Source organism: Dromiciops gliroides, chromosome 4 (genome assembly GCF_019393635.1).
Source record: "Dromiciops gliroides isolate mDroGli1 chromosome 4, mDroGli1.pri, whole genome shotgun sequence".
Taxonomy (NCBI): Eukaryota; Metazoa; Chordata; class Mammalia; order Microbiotheria; family Microbiotheriidae; genus Dromiciops; species Dromiciops gliroides.
This window is the reverse complement of record NC_057864.1, coordinates 485,529,864-485,545,444: the sequence shown is the minus strand read 5'-3', so window position 1 is coordinate 485,545,444 and position 15,581 is coordinate 485,529,864. Positions and strand designations below refer to the sequence as shown.

Below are 15,581 nucleotides of genomic sequence, written 5' to 3'. Positions count from 1 at the left end.
TACTATACTTTAAAAAGCAAACCACAGTTGAAAATGCACTAAAGATATAGTAGTAATTTAACTAAGATCAAACTGAGAATCAATGTACAATCGTGTTTCCTGGGCAAAATATTTTATAAAAAGAAGGAAGAAATTACTAAACTTTTGGAATTTCTTGGCATAATCACATGTTGATACAGTCAGTGAAATCACCTATCAATATGAAATAACAGGTCTGGTTCCTATCCCGGATCACATTTTACTGGTCCTCAATTATACCTGTCCATACTTCTTACTGCCCCTTTCCCTAAGAAATGATTAATTAAAGCTGAATTGCTGTTGGAAAAATAAAAATTATTTAATTCGTTCCCAATCCTCCCAATGAATCAATAAATGAATGAAAACTCCTTTATTATGTGCAGGCACTCTGTAGCTACAATGAAAAAGTCAGTCATTTTGTCTGAAAAAACTTAAGCATAGGCATGACAAATTCCACCGCTTCAAAACCGTCACGTTTAAAGTTAGACATCATTAAATTCCCAGCTAGACTCCCACATCTGCAGACTTTTCCTGATGGTCATTCTCCCCTCCCCCTACCCCAGCTGGCAGTGCCATGGCACCCACTCTGTATTCTGATTTATATATGTTGGCTCTTCCATTAGAATGAATGTTCCATGAGGGTACGAAATGTTTTTTGCCTCTTCAGTGGATCCCCAGTGTTCAGTAGTGTAAGTCCTTACTTAACAAATGTCTGTAGGGTAGTTGACATCAACAGCCGAAATAAATAAATATGCAGACCTCCCTCCCGTTACAGTATCAGCCTGAAATCTGGTGTAACACATGGACTCTCTCTTATAGAGGGCACTCCACATTGGACTGAATCCTCACTGCCTTCCCTCTGTATCCATCCCTCACTGTCTCTATCAGCTCAGCTGGCTAACTGCTAACAGCAACCTCCCTGTCATCTCCTCAAACCTCCCTTCAAAGACAAAAAGAAAAGAAAATGCAGTGGGGGAGGAGGTGACACACAGGGGGAGTTCAATAAATGCCAGAATGAGTTATTAATGGCAAGCTGATGAGCTTTCCCATCCCCCACCCCAAGCTATGTCTACCATCCTAGCCATATATCCATCTGGTTCAAAAAAATGTTAGCTTCCATTTTTCCAACATCTGCCACCAAGGCTCTTCAATCAATCACTGATGAGTCTTGAGGAACAGGACCAGGAAAAGCACCTATTTAAAGCACGCTCCCACCTCCTTGCATCATTCCAAATACTGGATGCAGAAATTCACAATTCACTCTACTCTGCTTCCAGGCTAAGAAAGCTGGCAAAAAAAAGTGACTAGGCAGTAGCGATATTAGCTCTTTGTAGAGTACAGAGGACTGCACTGGCATCAGGAACACCTGGGGGCTCAAGTGCTGTTTCTGGCCCATACCAGCTACAAGAGCACAGACAGGCAAGTCACCTAGCCTGGAGGTGTCCCAAGCAGCTCTCAAAAAACTTTAGATTGGGGGCAGCTAGGTGGCACAGTGGATAAAGCACCAGCCCTGGATTCAGGAGGACCTGAGTTCAAATTCGACCTCAAGCACTTAACACTTACTAGCTGTGTAAAAACAAACAAACAACAACAACAAAACTTTAGATTACAGGCAAATTGCCTGATAGGAGTTCCTTCCCACACCAGGCGTTCCCTACACCGATGAAATCACAGGTTAAAAGGGACAGAGAACAAGAACCAATCAAGGGAAGTCCCCCAACATCAGCCTTACTCTCTCCCATGAGAGACAAAAGTAAGGCAGATAACTGAATTATTGTGCATGCGTGCACACAATGCAGACACACAAACTAAGTCAGTCCTAGACAGCTCAAAGAGATCTAGCTGCACCACTCCCCAGGAAGCAAAATGAGTCATAAGCAATTTAACACATGGGTTTAAAAAGTTGTACCTCTCCCAGCCCCCACCATTTTATCAGCTCACCAATGTTTAACCAGCTCCACCCACCTTTGCCAAAGTGCCACATTCTTGTTTCTGCAAGGCACACTTTCAGAATAAGGAGTTCATCCACAGAGTCAAATCCACCAGAAAGTAGCAAAAAGAAAGGAACTACAGAAGAGATTTTTTTTTAATGTATCTTTAAGTAGCACTGCAAAGAAGACTTGAAATATGGAAAAAGTGAAGAACAAGAAAAAGGCTGAAAAGGGTAGCTGGAAACAGAAGAAATAAAGTTATATATCCCATCTCTACATTTGTTTTAGGGTTTGGCATTATGAATTAGAACTAATTTGTTTAGCTGCACATAGGAACATGAATATTGGGAATATATCTGAATATATCTCTACTATTGAGAATACCTCTCATAAACACACCCAAAAAGGTTTACAATGAAAAGTATTTAGAAAATATTCTCGAGCAATAAAGGCTATTTTTTGAGGTAAATAGTTTTATTTAACTGTAAGCATTCTGTTAAAAAAAAGTTATAGGACTAAGTAGCATTTTAACCAATAAACCTTACATCTAAATTGTATTTTCTACACTATCTTTTTATATTAGTAATTTATCCATTTAAATAAATGAGTTCAACTTCCCAGTTTAGAAATAATGATAAAAATAGAAAGTCACTAGTCAGTTCCACTAGTCAGTTTATAATTTAACATCAGTAATGATACCGCAGTTTGATATAATGTATGTAATGAACTCAAATTAACTACCTCAAAATGAAACTACACTGTCCAAGTAAATCATTTAATTTTCACCAGAAATTATAAAATATTTAAATTTCTAAATGTGTTTAGTTTGACAATTCTCTAAACTTTCTAGTTTTAAATTTTCATATACAGCACAAAAACTTTATGGCCATAATTTTAATATGACTTTGTCCATAGGGATGACCCTACTTAGAAGGATCTTTAAAAAGGGAAAAGCTGCAACGCACAGTTCACAGATATATGACATTGACCCTAAAAGTCCTGTTTTTATAGCTGCACTTGTGTTTTACATTCCAATAGCTGATAACTTGCACCCTATAAACTAATATAATCATGTTCCTGGATTATGTTGTCAAGATTTGAAAAAAAAAAAAAAACCAGTCCTGAAACCAAATCTTTACAGATAAGGAAAATGGGAAGCTACTCCAGAGCCACATGTGCATATATGTGTCAACATCAGCCTGGCTTCATGGACATCAAAAATCCAAAGAATTGGGGCAGCTAGGTGGCGCAGTGGATAGAGCACTGGCTTTGGAGTCGGGAGTACCTGAGTTCAAATCCAGCCTCAGACACTTAACACTTACTAGCTGTGTGACCCTGGGCAAGTCACTTAACCCCAATTGCTTCACTTAAAAAAAAAAATCCAAAGAATTTCAGGAAGCTTTTAAGGACCCCTTGGTCGTATCAAAAATGATTTTCTCACTAATCATGGGCAGCTAGGTGGCAAAGTAGGAAGAGCACCAGTCCTGGAGTCAGGAGGACCTGAGTTCAAAATCCGGATTCCGACACTTAAACACTTACTAGCTGTGTGACCCCTGGACAAGTCACTTAACCCCAAATACCTCACCAAACAAAAAAAAGAAGCAGCTCATTGTCTAGAAACTAAGTATATTTGTTATCTACAAGATACTCTGGAAAAACCCAAGTGCCAACTTTATTAACTTTTGCTCTTAACATGAAACTACAAACATATCGATTTACAACAAAAGCAAATTTAAAATGTTTATCTTTTTTGTACAAAAATTATATTTATATACACATTTTTATCCCAGAATAAAATATCCTTAATGAGAATGTCAATTGATATGAATGTAACCACAATAGTCCAAATAACTCAGTAATTCAAAAGCATACAAACTAATTCTTTTGTGGATAATTATATCTTTTCGTAAAAAACATGGAAAAGAAATGGGGAGCTAGCAAATGAGTATATTTATACATAAACTTTCCTGCAATTCCACAAGAGCCTGACATCTTCAGTAAACACTTTTTAAACAGCTCAGTTTGGGCAAAGTCATTTGAATCTAGAAGTAAACCAACAAGGTGATTCACCCCACCAAAAGGGGGTTCTGCGGCAGCTAGGTGGCGTAGTGGATAGAGCACTGGCCCTGGACTCAGGAGTACCTGAGTTCAAATGCGACCTCAGACACTTGACACTTACTAGCTGTGTGACCCTGGGCAAGTCACTTAACCCCTACTGCCTCACCAAAAAACAAAACAAAACAAAAACAAAAGTGGGTTCCCCCAGCATTTCATTCTAGGTTCGGGCATTACTTCTATATTTAAAAGAAAAAAGGTCAGCAACAAGCTTGGTCTTTCTCACTCTACTTTCACGGAGCCACCCTAAACCCCATACAAGTGCAAAGTAATGAGGACAATAGAAAAATACACAAATCTCTGCCCTCAAGCAGTTTACTTTCCCCTGGGGGACACATCAGGTACCGACTCTTAAGTAAGTAAAGAACAGTCCCGATAACTGGGCACTAAGCCAGCCGGGGCTGGATGGGTCAAGCAGAGGCCCTAGAGCCCACGATTTCTATGACATCCCTAACAAGTGGTCATCTAGCCTCTCTTTTTGGAGCCCTCCAATTCCCAGACCACCTCTTCTACTGCTCATGGGTGGCTGGGAAATGAAATGATATAGACTGTCATGCACAATTAGCCAATGGGCCCAAACAGTTCATTGTTCGATTCAGAGCCTTTAGAAGAGAAAGAAGATTAAAAAGAGGTGCTTCCTGCCACAAAGATCGCCGAGTATGTTCTCTGCTCTGCGAACAGGAAGCTTGCCCAGGGCCCCAGGGTGGGGTGGGCCGGGGGCAGTGAGATGGGGGAGAAGACCCTCCGTCTTCTGGAAGCGGGCAGCTCCCAAGGCCGCTTCCTTACCCACCAGAGCCCAGCTCTAGACCTACCCCCCATGACCTCGGGGCCTCTGCGCCGGCCGGTCAGTGCCCGTGTCTCCCTCTGTTGCCCTGTCACTATGTGTCAATGTCTCTGTGTCCCCGTAACTAGGTGTTAGTGTCTCGGTCCCGCTGTCACTGTGCGTCTCCGGGCTCCCTGCCGGCCCCGGGGGGTCCGCCTCTCTCCATCCCAGGCTCGACAAAGCCTCCCCTCGCCCCGAGCTCTAGGGTCCAGCCCCGACATCCCCCAGTCTGTCGGCGACCAGGCCGCAGGCCTCCGGCGGGTCCGGGCCGAGCGGGCCGGGGCAGGGCAGGGCCGGGCAGGGCAGGGCAAGGGAAAGGAGGCGAAGGCCGGGCAGGGCAGGGCCGGGCCGGGCCGGCGAGGCCGGGGTCTGAGCGGACTTCTCGGCGGGGGGTCGGGGCCGGGCGGTCACGGCGGGCGCCGAGGGGGGCGGCCAGACCAGGCCAGGGAGGGCCGGGCCGGGGCCGGGCGGTCACTCACCGGGCTAAGGCCGGGCCGGGCCGGGCCGGGCCGGGCGGCTCCTTCGTGGCGGCCCCGCCGGGCTCTCCGGGCTGCTCGGGCTCCTCCTTTTCCTCCTCCTCCTCGTCCCCGGCCCCGTCCCCGACCCGTCCCCGGCCCCGTCCGCGGCCCCCGGCTCCGGCTCCGGCTCCGGCTCCGGCCTGGGCGAAGCGCTGCGGCGGCGGCCCGTCCGGTGCCCGCGGCGCGGCTCGGGGCCCCTCCGTCGTCGGCCTCCCGCGGGCTCGCGGGCTCGGGCTCGGCTCGGGCGGCCCCCGGGGGCTTCGGCCTCGCGGGCTCGGGCTCGGGCGGCGCTAAGGGGCCTCGGGCTCCCGCTCAAGCTCGGGCTTGGGCTTCGACTCCGGCTCCGGCTCCGTCTCTCAGGCCTCGCCGCTCCCCGCGCCCCGCCCCCAGCCCGGCCCGGCGCACGCTCTGCGCAGCCGCAGTGCGCACCTGCCGTGCGCCGCGACGTCCGCTCGCAGGGCCGCGCGCCTGGCCAAGAGGCGGGGATCCCCGTGAGCCTCGGGCGCCTCCACAGGCTTGGAGGACTCAGCGAGCCCCGGGGGGAGGGCGGAGAGGGCCGGAGAAAGCGAGGAAGAGCGCATGCGCGTTCGCGGACTGCAAGCCCTGCGCCTTTTGAAGCTGGCCGCAAAGCTCTCTGCGATCACCAGAAGTCACTTAACCCCAATTGCCTCGGAAAAAAAAAAAAAAAACATGTGGGGGGCAGCTAGGTGGCGCAGTGGATAGAGCACCGGCCCTGGAGTCAAATTCGACCTCAGACACTTGACACTTAGTAGCTGTGTGACCCTGGGCAAGTCACTTAACCCCCATTGCCCCGAAAAAAAAAAAAAAAAGAACATGTGAAGGAGAGGATGATTCCTTCCTAGCTCTTTCATTCACAGAGACCGTGAGAGCGTTCATTCGTTGTACTTTCATTCTCGTCTTCCTGACCCCATTTGGGGTTTTCTTGGCAAAGATACTGGAGCGGTTTGCCATTTTCTTCTCCAGCTCATTTCACAGATGTGGAGACTGAGGCAATTGGGGTTAAGCGACTTACACAGGGTCACATAGCTAGTGAGTTACTACTGCCCTACCAACTGATAGCTGGTGTGGTAATAAACCAACCTTCTAGGAGACTGCCCCCTTCAGAGACACAGACTTCTACCCCTCAGTTTTTCATGTCTTCCAAGCTATAAAAGAAGCCACATGGGGAGAGGGGAATACCCTGGGAATGTCTCAGTCCCCATCTTGGGCCCAGTCTCCTCCCCACCACCACCACCACCATACACACTCTAGAGGCCAGAAGAGAACAATTGAACTTCAAAGGATCCAGAAGATTTTTCATTTCTCATCCCTCATCCTCAGAGCAGCTGATGGCAGGATCTCCATCAGGAATGAAAGACAGGTTGGACATGATGAGCAAAGGTGGATTCAAGATTCCACTCAATCTGAACGCAGTCCGAAACACACTTTTTAGACTTTCCTTATCATTCTTGGGGGTTTTGTCCTGCAAAACGGTCAGTGTGGAAACCCTTGGCATGACTGCACATTGATATTCTTTATCAGATTGCTTACCTTTACAAAGGGGAGAGGAAGGAGGGAGGCAGAGAACCCTGAAAGTCTAAAAAGATGAACATCAAATAGATTTTATTTACATCTGAGAAAAAATCAAATCAAAATTTAATGTCAAAAAGACTCTACTAGGTGTTTCTCAGAAAAGCTCTCCCGTCCCTAAGGAGGACATCTTGAGGACTCTAGCAAAAGGACTTCCAGGAACTGGGAATTATCCCCCTTTGCCATCTGTGCACTCTAACCTTGAGCCCACCTCCCCCTGCATTTCCAGGGCTAAGCAACAGGCTTGTTCTCCGGTCAAGAACTAGAGGAAGGCAAGAACACCTTGAAGTGCCTGCAGGGCAGGGCAACAAACCCTAAGGCTCTGAAGCTGGACTCTCACACAGTCTTAGCTGGAATAGAGAAGTAACCTGCTGGGTGAGTCATGATGGCCCACCAGCCTCTGCAGCCCAGCTCACCCTGCTGGCTCCTGACTCACTATTATAACTTTCCACTTTCCTCATTTGTAAAATGGGGGTGACAATGGCACCTAACTCACTCATGTGGTTACTGCGAGGCTTAAAAGAGACAATATCTGGAGAGCATTTTGCAAACCTTAAGGTGCCAGCCATCATTATTATTACCTCAGGTAATGGTGGCTCCTCACAGTCCAGTCATGACAATGAAAGCCTACTTTACCCATCAGTAGTCTCTAAGCAGAGTGGTGACTTAGGACACTGGACCTGGTTGTATGACCCTGGGCAAGTCACTTAACTTCTCTGTGCCTCAGAGGGATGATAATAGCTTCTCTTCCATGGTTGTTGTGAAGATAAATTAAGATAATATTTGTAAAGGCCTTTACAAACCTTAAAGTGCTATATGAGTGGTAGCTATCATCATTAATGCCAGTATCCTCACTGGTGGTCATTTGAAAGGACCCAGGAAGGCTTCGGTGTCCAAATCTTCACACACACACACACACACACACACACACACACACACACACACACACGCACGCACACGTACACACACGCACATTGCCACAGCACCTGAAATTTTGCCATTAGCAATTCATTGAGAGGCAATGGAGATATGGTAGAAAGAACTCTGGGCAGCACCTCCTTCCTACTGTACTTGGTAACTTACTTGGTCCTTGTGTAACTGGGTCAAATGGGACTTGTGACCAGCAGACTTCCCAGCTCCAAAAGCTTGCTGGGTAACCAGGGGGAAGTCATTGCCTTTGACTGAGCCTCAGTTCCCTCATCTGTAAAATAGGGCTGCTCTTAACTTTACTTCCTACCTCACGAGGTTATTGTATGCTAAGCAATTGGCAAATCTTTTCTTTTGGGTCAAGTATTACCCTCCAGGCTCCTTTTAAAAAACTCAAATGTCTCTTCTGGTGGGGTTTACAGATTAAACATGGCACCTGGTGACCCTCCCTCATCCCATCATTTATCTTCTGCTGAATAGAGGCACCAGAGAAAGGAGACAGGGAAGGGCATAATCATTTATGTAGAGCCTACTGGGGCAGCTAACAGGCAGTGGACAGAGTGCCAGGCCTGGAGTCAGGGAGACTCATCTTCCTGAGTTTAAATCTGGCCTCAGACACTTTCTAGCTCTGTGACCCTGGGCAAGCCACTTCACCTTGTTTGCCTCAATTTCCTCATCTGTCAGATGAGCTGGAGAAGGAAATAAACCTTTCTACTATCGCTGCCAAGAAAACCCCAAATGGGGTCGGGAAGAGTCAGATCCAACTGAACAACAACAACAATAGAGCCTAGTATGTGGGAGGCACTATGCTAACTGCTTTATGCATATTACCCTATTTACAATTAGGGAAACTGAGGTTAAGTGACATTCCCAGGTCACATAACTAGTAACTAGCTAGTAAGTGTCTGAGGTCACATTTGAACTCAGGTCTTCCTGACTCCAGGCCCAAACTCTATCCACTGTGCCACCTAGCTGCCCAATTTTTGATTTAGTAGCTACTATAAATGGGAATGGGAGATTTCTTTACTCAGAGAATTAGTTCTCTGATTAGCGAGGGAAACTGTTCATTGGTCAGTTCTGAAAAGGAGAAATCCAAGTTAATAACTATCATAGAGAAAAATGCTCAAAATCACTAAGAATTAGAAAAATGCAAATTAGACCAAATTAGACTCTGCTCAGACTGGCAGTGATTGGAAGGGTTCTGGGAGAACAGACACACTAATGGTGGGGCTGTTGGGATGGGGAGGTGCTATGAATTAATCCAACCATTCTGGAAAGTCATTTGGGACTAACCCCCAAAGCTGCCAGACAGAGCAATTTCTTTGAACCCAAAATACCTTTACAAGGCACATGCTCCAAAGAGGTCTAAGGCGGAGGGAAAGGGCCCGTGTCTACAATAATGTTAATGTCAGCACTTTTGTTATAACAGAGAATTAGAAACAAAGGGGGTACCCATCGACTGGGGAATGGTCCCAACAAACTGTGGTACATGGATAGAATATAATATTTTGTGCCATAAGAAACAATGAAAAGGACAAATCCGGAGTAACCCAGGAGGATTTATATGAACTGATGCAGAACAAAGTGAGAAGAACCAGAAAAACAATTATATAATTTAGAGGAAAACAACTTTGAAAGACCTAAGATTTCATACAAGTCTTCCCACTTTTCTCTGAATTCCTTATATTTACTGTTTGACCAATGATAGATAGGGGTGGGGAGTATATGTGTGTGTGTGTGTGTGTGTGTGTGTGTGTGTGTGTGTGTGTGTGTGTGTGAGAGAGAGAGAGAGACAGAGAGACAGAGACAGGGATACACAGAGAGAGTGTGTGTTTATTAATTGTGTACTATGTGCCAAGCTAAGTTCTGGGGATACAAACACAGTACAAGGGGGAAAAAAAGCAGTCCCTACTTTCAAGGAAGATCTTATATTGGAATGGAAGAAGACAAAGCATAGATGGAGCTGGAAATCTGGGGGAGGGGCACCTCATGGGGGCAAGACTGTTGGTGAAGAGATAAGGTCTGGAGAGTGAGGAGGGGAGCTGAGAATTAAATGAGCATGGCCTGGGTACTTCATGTAATAGGGATCCAAAGGGACTCTCTGGAGAGAGGTCCTCAGGGTGAATGTATCTCCAGGATAAAATCTGAAGTTTTGTTTTTATCTGTTTTCTCTCACAAACTAGATAATGTAGAATTGTTTGTCATGACTACTCATGTATAATTTATGTTGAATTGTTTGAGTTCTTGGGGTGGGAGGGGAGGAAGGAAGAGAAATTGGAACACAAAGTTTAAAAAAAATTGATGTCAAAATTTGCTTTTGCATGTAATTTGGAAAATAAAAGTCTAAAAAAAAAGGCTGCTGAGAATGGAGCAGAGAAGTCAAGAAAATGAAATGTAGATCTGGGAATAAAACCAATCACAACTCTGAAAGACTAATGATGAAGCATGGTTCCCACCTTTTAGCAGAGAAGAGATTAACCAGAGGTGCAGAATAAGACGTAATTGGGGCAGCTAGGTGATGCAGTAGATAAAGTGTCAGTCCTAGATTCGGGAGTACCTGAGTTCAAATCCAGCCTCAGACACTTGACACTTACTGGCTGTGTGACCCTGGGCAAGTCACTTAACCCTCATCGCCCTGGGAAGGGGGCGGGGGGAAGAATAAGACATAATTTTGGGGCAGCTAGGTAGAGCAGTGGATAAAGCACTGGGCCTGGATTCAGGAGGACCTGAGTTCAAATCTGACCTCAAATACTTGACACATACTAGCTGTGTGACCCTGGGCAAGTTACTTAACCCTCACTGCCCCCATTCAAAAAAGAAAAAAGAATAAGACATAATTTTCAGACATAGCCAACTGGTGATTGTGTTTTCCTTGACTATTTTTATTTACTACAAATCTATCAAGTAGAACAAGCATGTGAGGATGCTTCTATCTTCCTCTCCATTAAGGAGGTTGATGGTATGAACCTAGGTTCAATCTTGGGGACCCTGGCCTCTCATATGAAGGATTAAGATCCTTTTCTCACACTCTTCACAACTTCACCTGGATACCCCAATGGAAAAGTTACTTAAGTTAGGTTGGGTTCCTGTATAGGGTCTGCCTAAAGGGTAGAGAATAGAAAGGCATTCAATGTACAAGGTAAATCTGGTATGGGGTGGATATTTATTTCCTATACACACACACACACACACACAATTGCTAAAAGATTCAAAAGACTCACTATGTATTGACAAGGCAAGCAAATAGTTACTTACAACTTATAACTGCTGTTGGCTGCTGCTGAGACATTGAGTCACAAATATTAGGACAAAGAACAGTTGGAGGAATCACAGAATAATCATTGTTACATTTCACCTTGATTTTGCACTGTCCAATTAATTCCTTGCCTTGGCAAATCAGGACAGGGTTTGGGTTCAGCCTCTTGTCAGCTGTCATCTTCTCTTACACAGAAAATCTACTTGTATCAGTCAGCTCCAATCAACAGGTCCCAGAACCCCCAACTTCTTGCAGACATAAGGTTGCCTCTCTTCCAAACTGGACGTGTTCAATATATCTCTGTGTCTCTTTGTGTGCCCCCTCCAACTCATAAAACAACCTCCTCCAAACTTCCATACATAGATCCCCACCAAGCAGTCATGGCCCCCAGGGGAGCCATCCTTGTCTAGAGTTTCATCCATTCACATTGGCCTCTCACCCCTGCACTGGGAGGCGTGTGGAAACACTTCCAGTTTTCTCAGAGTCTGCCATGTTGGGCATTCCCCACTGGCTTTGAGCTCTTGCTTGGGCTCATCCTGACTGGGATTCTCCCTTCCCATCATCCCTTTAATAATCCCTGTGGCTTCCATTTCCACCCTGCCCCCATGCATTCCAGCTCTCATCACCACTAGCCTGGAATAATGCAAAATTCTCCCACTTGGCCTCCCAATTAATTAGTCAATTAAAGAACATTTATTAAGTACCTACTATATGCCAGGCACAGCACCAGACCCTGGGGATACAGACACAGAAAGCAAACAGTACCTGACTTCAGGTCACTTCTATTGAGGGAGATCCTATGTACATGAGCGGGCATAAAACAGATACACAGGGATGGGGGGGCACATCTGGATCTGTGGGGTGGGAGTAGCTCAGGAAAGAACTCCCATAGAAGAGAGAGCTTCAGCAGAGTCTGGAAGTAAACTATGGCCCTTGGACCTCTTCAGCCATTCAGTGCCACCTCTCTATTTTACAGATAAGGAAACTGAGGCCCAGGGCAGCGAAGGGACGCCCTCTCTACAATTCTGCCTCTCACTTTGTTCTGCCCTGGAGCATGGCTAGAAGCTTCCAGGAGGCCACTTGCTATGGACTGAATGGCAGCAAGGATTCCCCACTAACTGGAGCCATTCCCCAAGCCACCTGGGCTGCCTGGGAAGCCAGAGGCTCTGGACCACCGGAGGGGAGCAGGCAGCTGCACGACCCCCACTTCCCGTTCCAGGTCTCTGGGGATCCAACTTCTCCTGGCTGCTCCTTCTACCAGCCTCTGAAAAACTTGTGATGGGCCTGAGGGGTCAAGGAAGGCCCCCTTCAGTAGGCAGGACTGGAGATAGCCCTGGCAGGAATGGCAGGATATGTGACCAGGCCCCAGGGAAGGGGCAGACCCTTGCAAGCAGGGGCTAACCTTCTGGGAGCCAGAGATTAGCAGGGCTTGGTCAAGGCTGGAGAAGCCTTAAATTAGGCTGAGCAGCTGTGCTGGAGCCCCTGGGCCCCCACATGTCTGTTTTCAGAGAACACCAATCTGTCCCAGGAGTGCCTTGACCCAGGGGGCCAGGACACACCGATTGGGAAGGAGGGGGTGGCTTTGGGTCTGGCCCCAAAGGGACTCCAGCACCGGGTGGGGGCTGGGCTCAGCCTCCTCTCCCCACCCTCCCCTCCACCCCCACCCTTTCATTTCCTCCTTGCTCCCTTCCTCGGCAGAGGCTGTGGGCACTGGCAGGGTGTGGGCAGAATGAGGACATCCTGTAGAAGGGGAACAGCTCAGGCGAGCCAGCGTCTGGGAGGCCCTGGCCCAACTGTCAAGTTTTCCATCTGAGAAGCATTCATGAGGTCCCCTACCCTGCCGGGCAAATGAACCAATGCAAAGCAAACCCAGGCTAGCCAGGCCACCCCAGAGCCCCCCCAGCAGCTGGCTATGGGCTGTCCTCATCTTTTACCTGCTCTGAGACTCCCAACATTAAACCCACTGAAGCTTCGGCTATGGGGGGCACAAGGCCCCAAGGGAAAAGGCTGTTTAGGTTCAGCCTAAGCGAAAGGCCCTAAATGAGTGGGCAAGGAGGCTATAGTAGAAAGAGGGAGGCCAAGGGGCAGGGGGGCAGAGTATCCTGGGAGTGGAGGGAATGGAGGGAAGGTACCAGAATAGCCCATTCTCCCAGAAGCCACACGTTCTTGCCCCAGCCCTACCCCCCTCTTTACCCCTTAGACATTCAACAGGTCTGAGGTGGGCCCAGCCTGGGAGCTCAGGCCTGCAGCATCCAAGCCCAGGAATAGGAAGGGTGATGGGAGGGGCAAGGAGCAGGAACACCAGTTCAGGAGCTGGGGGAAGCTACTGATCTTAGACCTTGAGAGGTCTCCGTCTGGTACTGCCTGTCCGTGGAACCTCGGCCAAGTTGTCAAACCTTCCTGGGCTTCCACGTCCTTCTATAAAATGAGGGGTGAGACTGGACAGCTTCTGCCATCCCTTCTGGCTCAGGCTTTGTGAGCTTGTGGATTTATAATCTGGAGCCCCTGAGTGGGTGTAGGCTCTCTTTCTCTGGGGGAGGCTGCAGCAGAAGGAGAGCACATTGAGGAAGCATCCTTGGCTGCAGGGAAACCCCCTGGAGCTTCCCCATGACACTGGCCCCAGAATTCTACCCCTGCTTTGACCTGGGCCCTAGCTCAGGACCCCTGCCTGGCAGGAAGCAAAGCTGGATCCAGAGAGACTTCAAGCAAAGCCAGGAATCTACAGGAAACTCATTGTTGTTGAGTTGGTTTTCATTCGTGTCCAACTCTTCTGGAGGAGACTCACAGGGATGGAATCTGGAGCCAGGGAGCAGCTGGCCTGGGTCAAAGGTCAGGCAGCTGGCACGGAAGATGGGCTGGACTCTGCCTCCCTCTCTCACTGCATTGGTGTGGGTGGGGATGGGAATCTAGTTCAGGGACTAGATCTAGGCAACAAGCTACTAAGGCAAAAACATTTGGTCACAGCTGCCCTGGGTCAGGGAGAGGGGAACAGGTGTGTGTGTGTTGAATTATCTCTGGGACCATAAACTTGGACTTGTACAGGAGGAGGAGACTGCTCCCTTGCATTCTAAGAGCAACCCTGTCAGTGGCTCCTTCTGCCTCTGTAGTTCCTGAGCCCCCTCTGGTGTGCTTCCTATTAATAATCAGTCAATAGACTCAATTGGATTTTAGCAAAGGCATTTACTGAGATGCAAGAACAATTGGTACAAAATATTCTCTCCAAAGTCCTGAGACTCACTCTCTCACAACTACATACAACTGCATACTTCATACTACATACTACATACAATTAGGAGACTCACAACTACAGACTCTTAAGAAGAGTAGGCTCAGACTCAAAGTACAATGGTAGTGAATCGAACTTGCAAGGTTCCCATATGGAATAGGAGGAACTCACAATTCCTGGTACTTCTGGAAATCCTTTCTCCCTTCAGAGAATCCTCTTATGGCTCCCCACAAGGGCAGTGAATATGGCGCTCCTCTCCAACACAAGAGGATACCGATCCTAAAACTGCCAGCTCCCTCAGTACCATCCTTCTGCATCTGTCTTTCCTTGGTAAATCTCTCTACTCCGGATGTAGGCTGAGCTCTAGAAAAACAAATGGAGCGACCTGTCTTGCCATCACTCCCTTCCTCTTCACCATCAGCCGGTGCCACTTCAAGCACAGCAAAGATGCTACTTGGCAGGCTTCCAGGATCTTTGGATTTTTCAGAATTGACAAGGTTCTTGGACTCTTCCAACTTAGGCTATTTGTTTGGTCAAGATCAGGAAAGAAAACAACAGCACAAAGAAGCAGAGGTGGCCATGTGCTCAAGACCAGCTGGGCTGAGTAAGGGAATAAAGACAGTGGACATTCCCCAATCCTGCCCAGACCAATTGCCATCCTGAAGGAAAGAGTGACAGAGTGGCAGCCCCCCCTCCCCTCTGTATACTAATTGAATTCTGCTCATTGGGCACTTAGGGAACTCTTCATTATCTCTCATAGCCAACCCCTGAGTCATCAGCTCTTTCAGTTGAGCAGTCAATTAGGAGACTCTTCATCAGTTGAGCAGTCAATTAGGAGACTCTTCATTATCTCATAGTACAAGCCCCTCAGTCCTGCATGGCTCAAAGCAGGCCCCAAATTCCACATGGTGGACTGGAGCCAAGTAGGCAATATCTGCTAATCTTCTCTTTTTTCTTTTCTTTCTTTCTTTCTTTCTTTCTTTCTTTCTTTCTTTCTTTCTTTCTTTCTTTCTTTCTTTCTTTCTTTCTTTCTTTCTTTCTTTCTTTCTTTCTTTCTTTCTTTCTTTCTTTTTTTTTTGGTGAGGCAATTGGGGTTAAGTAACTTGCCCAGAGTCACATAGCTAGTAAGTGTCAAGCGTCTGAGGCCGGATTTGAACTCAGGTACTCCTGAATCCAG

The 15,581-nt window shown here is 47.3% G+C and overlaps 2 protein-coding genes across 3 annotated transcripts in view; one reads left to right on the top strand and one right to left on the bottom strand.

Moving 5' to 3' along the window:
* Positions 1-5,426, bottom strand: part of CAB39 (calcium binding protein 39) — a 109,191-nt gene extending 103,765 nt beyond the window's left edge. The window contains exon 1 of one of the 2 annotated variants that reach the window (XM_044002000.1): positions 5,367-5,426. The gene's annotated coding sequence lies outside the window, so the exon portion shown is untranslated. The remainder of the gene's footprint in view (positions 1-5,366) is intronic. The other variant, XM_044001999.1, reaches the window with a different exon arrangement.
* LOC122755326 (translation initiation factor IF-2-like) lies at positions 4,792-6,021 on the top strand. The gene is made up of 2 exons (XM_044003638.1): positions 4,792-4,908; positions 5,059-6,021. The coding sequence occupies exons 1-2, from the start codon at positions 4,792-4,794 to the stop codon at positions 6,019-6,021; spliced, it is 1,080 nt and encodes a 359-aa protein (XP_043859573.1).
* Positions 6,022-15,581: the final 9,560 nt, after the last annotated feature.

Coding starts and splice junctions, on each gene's coding strand:
- LOC122755326 (XM_044003638.1), top strand. CDS start 4,792: ATGGGGGAGAAGACCCTCCGTCTTCTGGAAGCGGGCAGCTCCCAAGGC. Junction 4,909..5,058: donor CGGGGCCTCTGCGCCGGCCG/GTCAGTGCCCGT, acceptor TCTCCATCCCAG/GCTCGACAAAGCCTCCCCTC.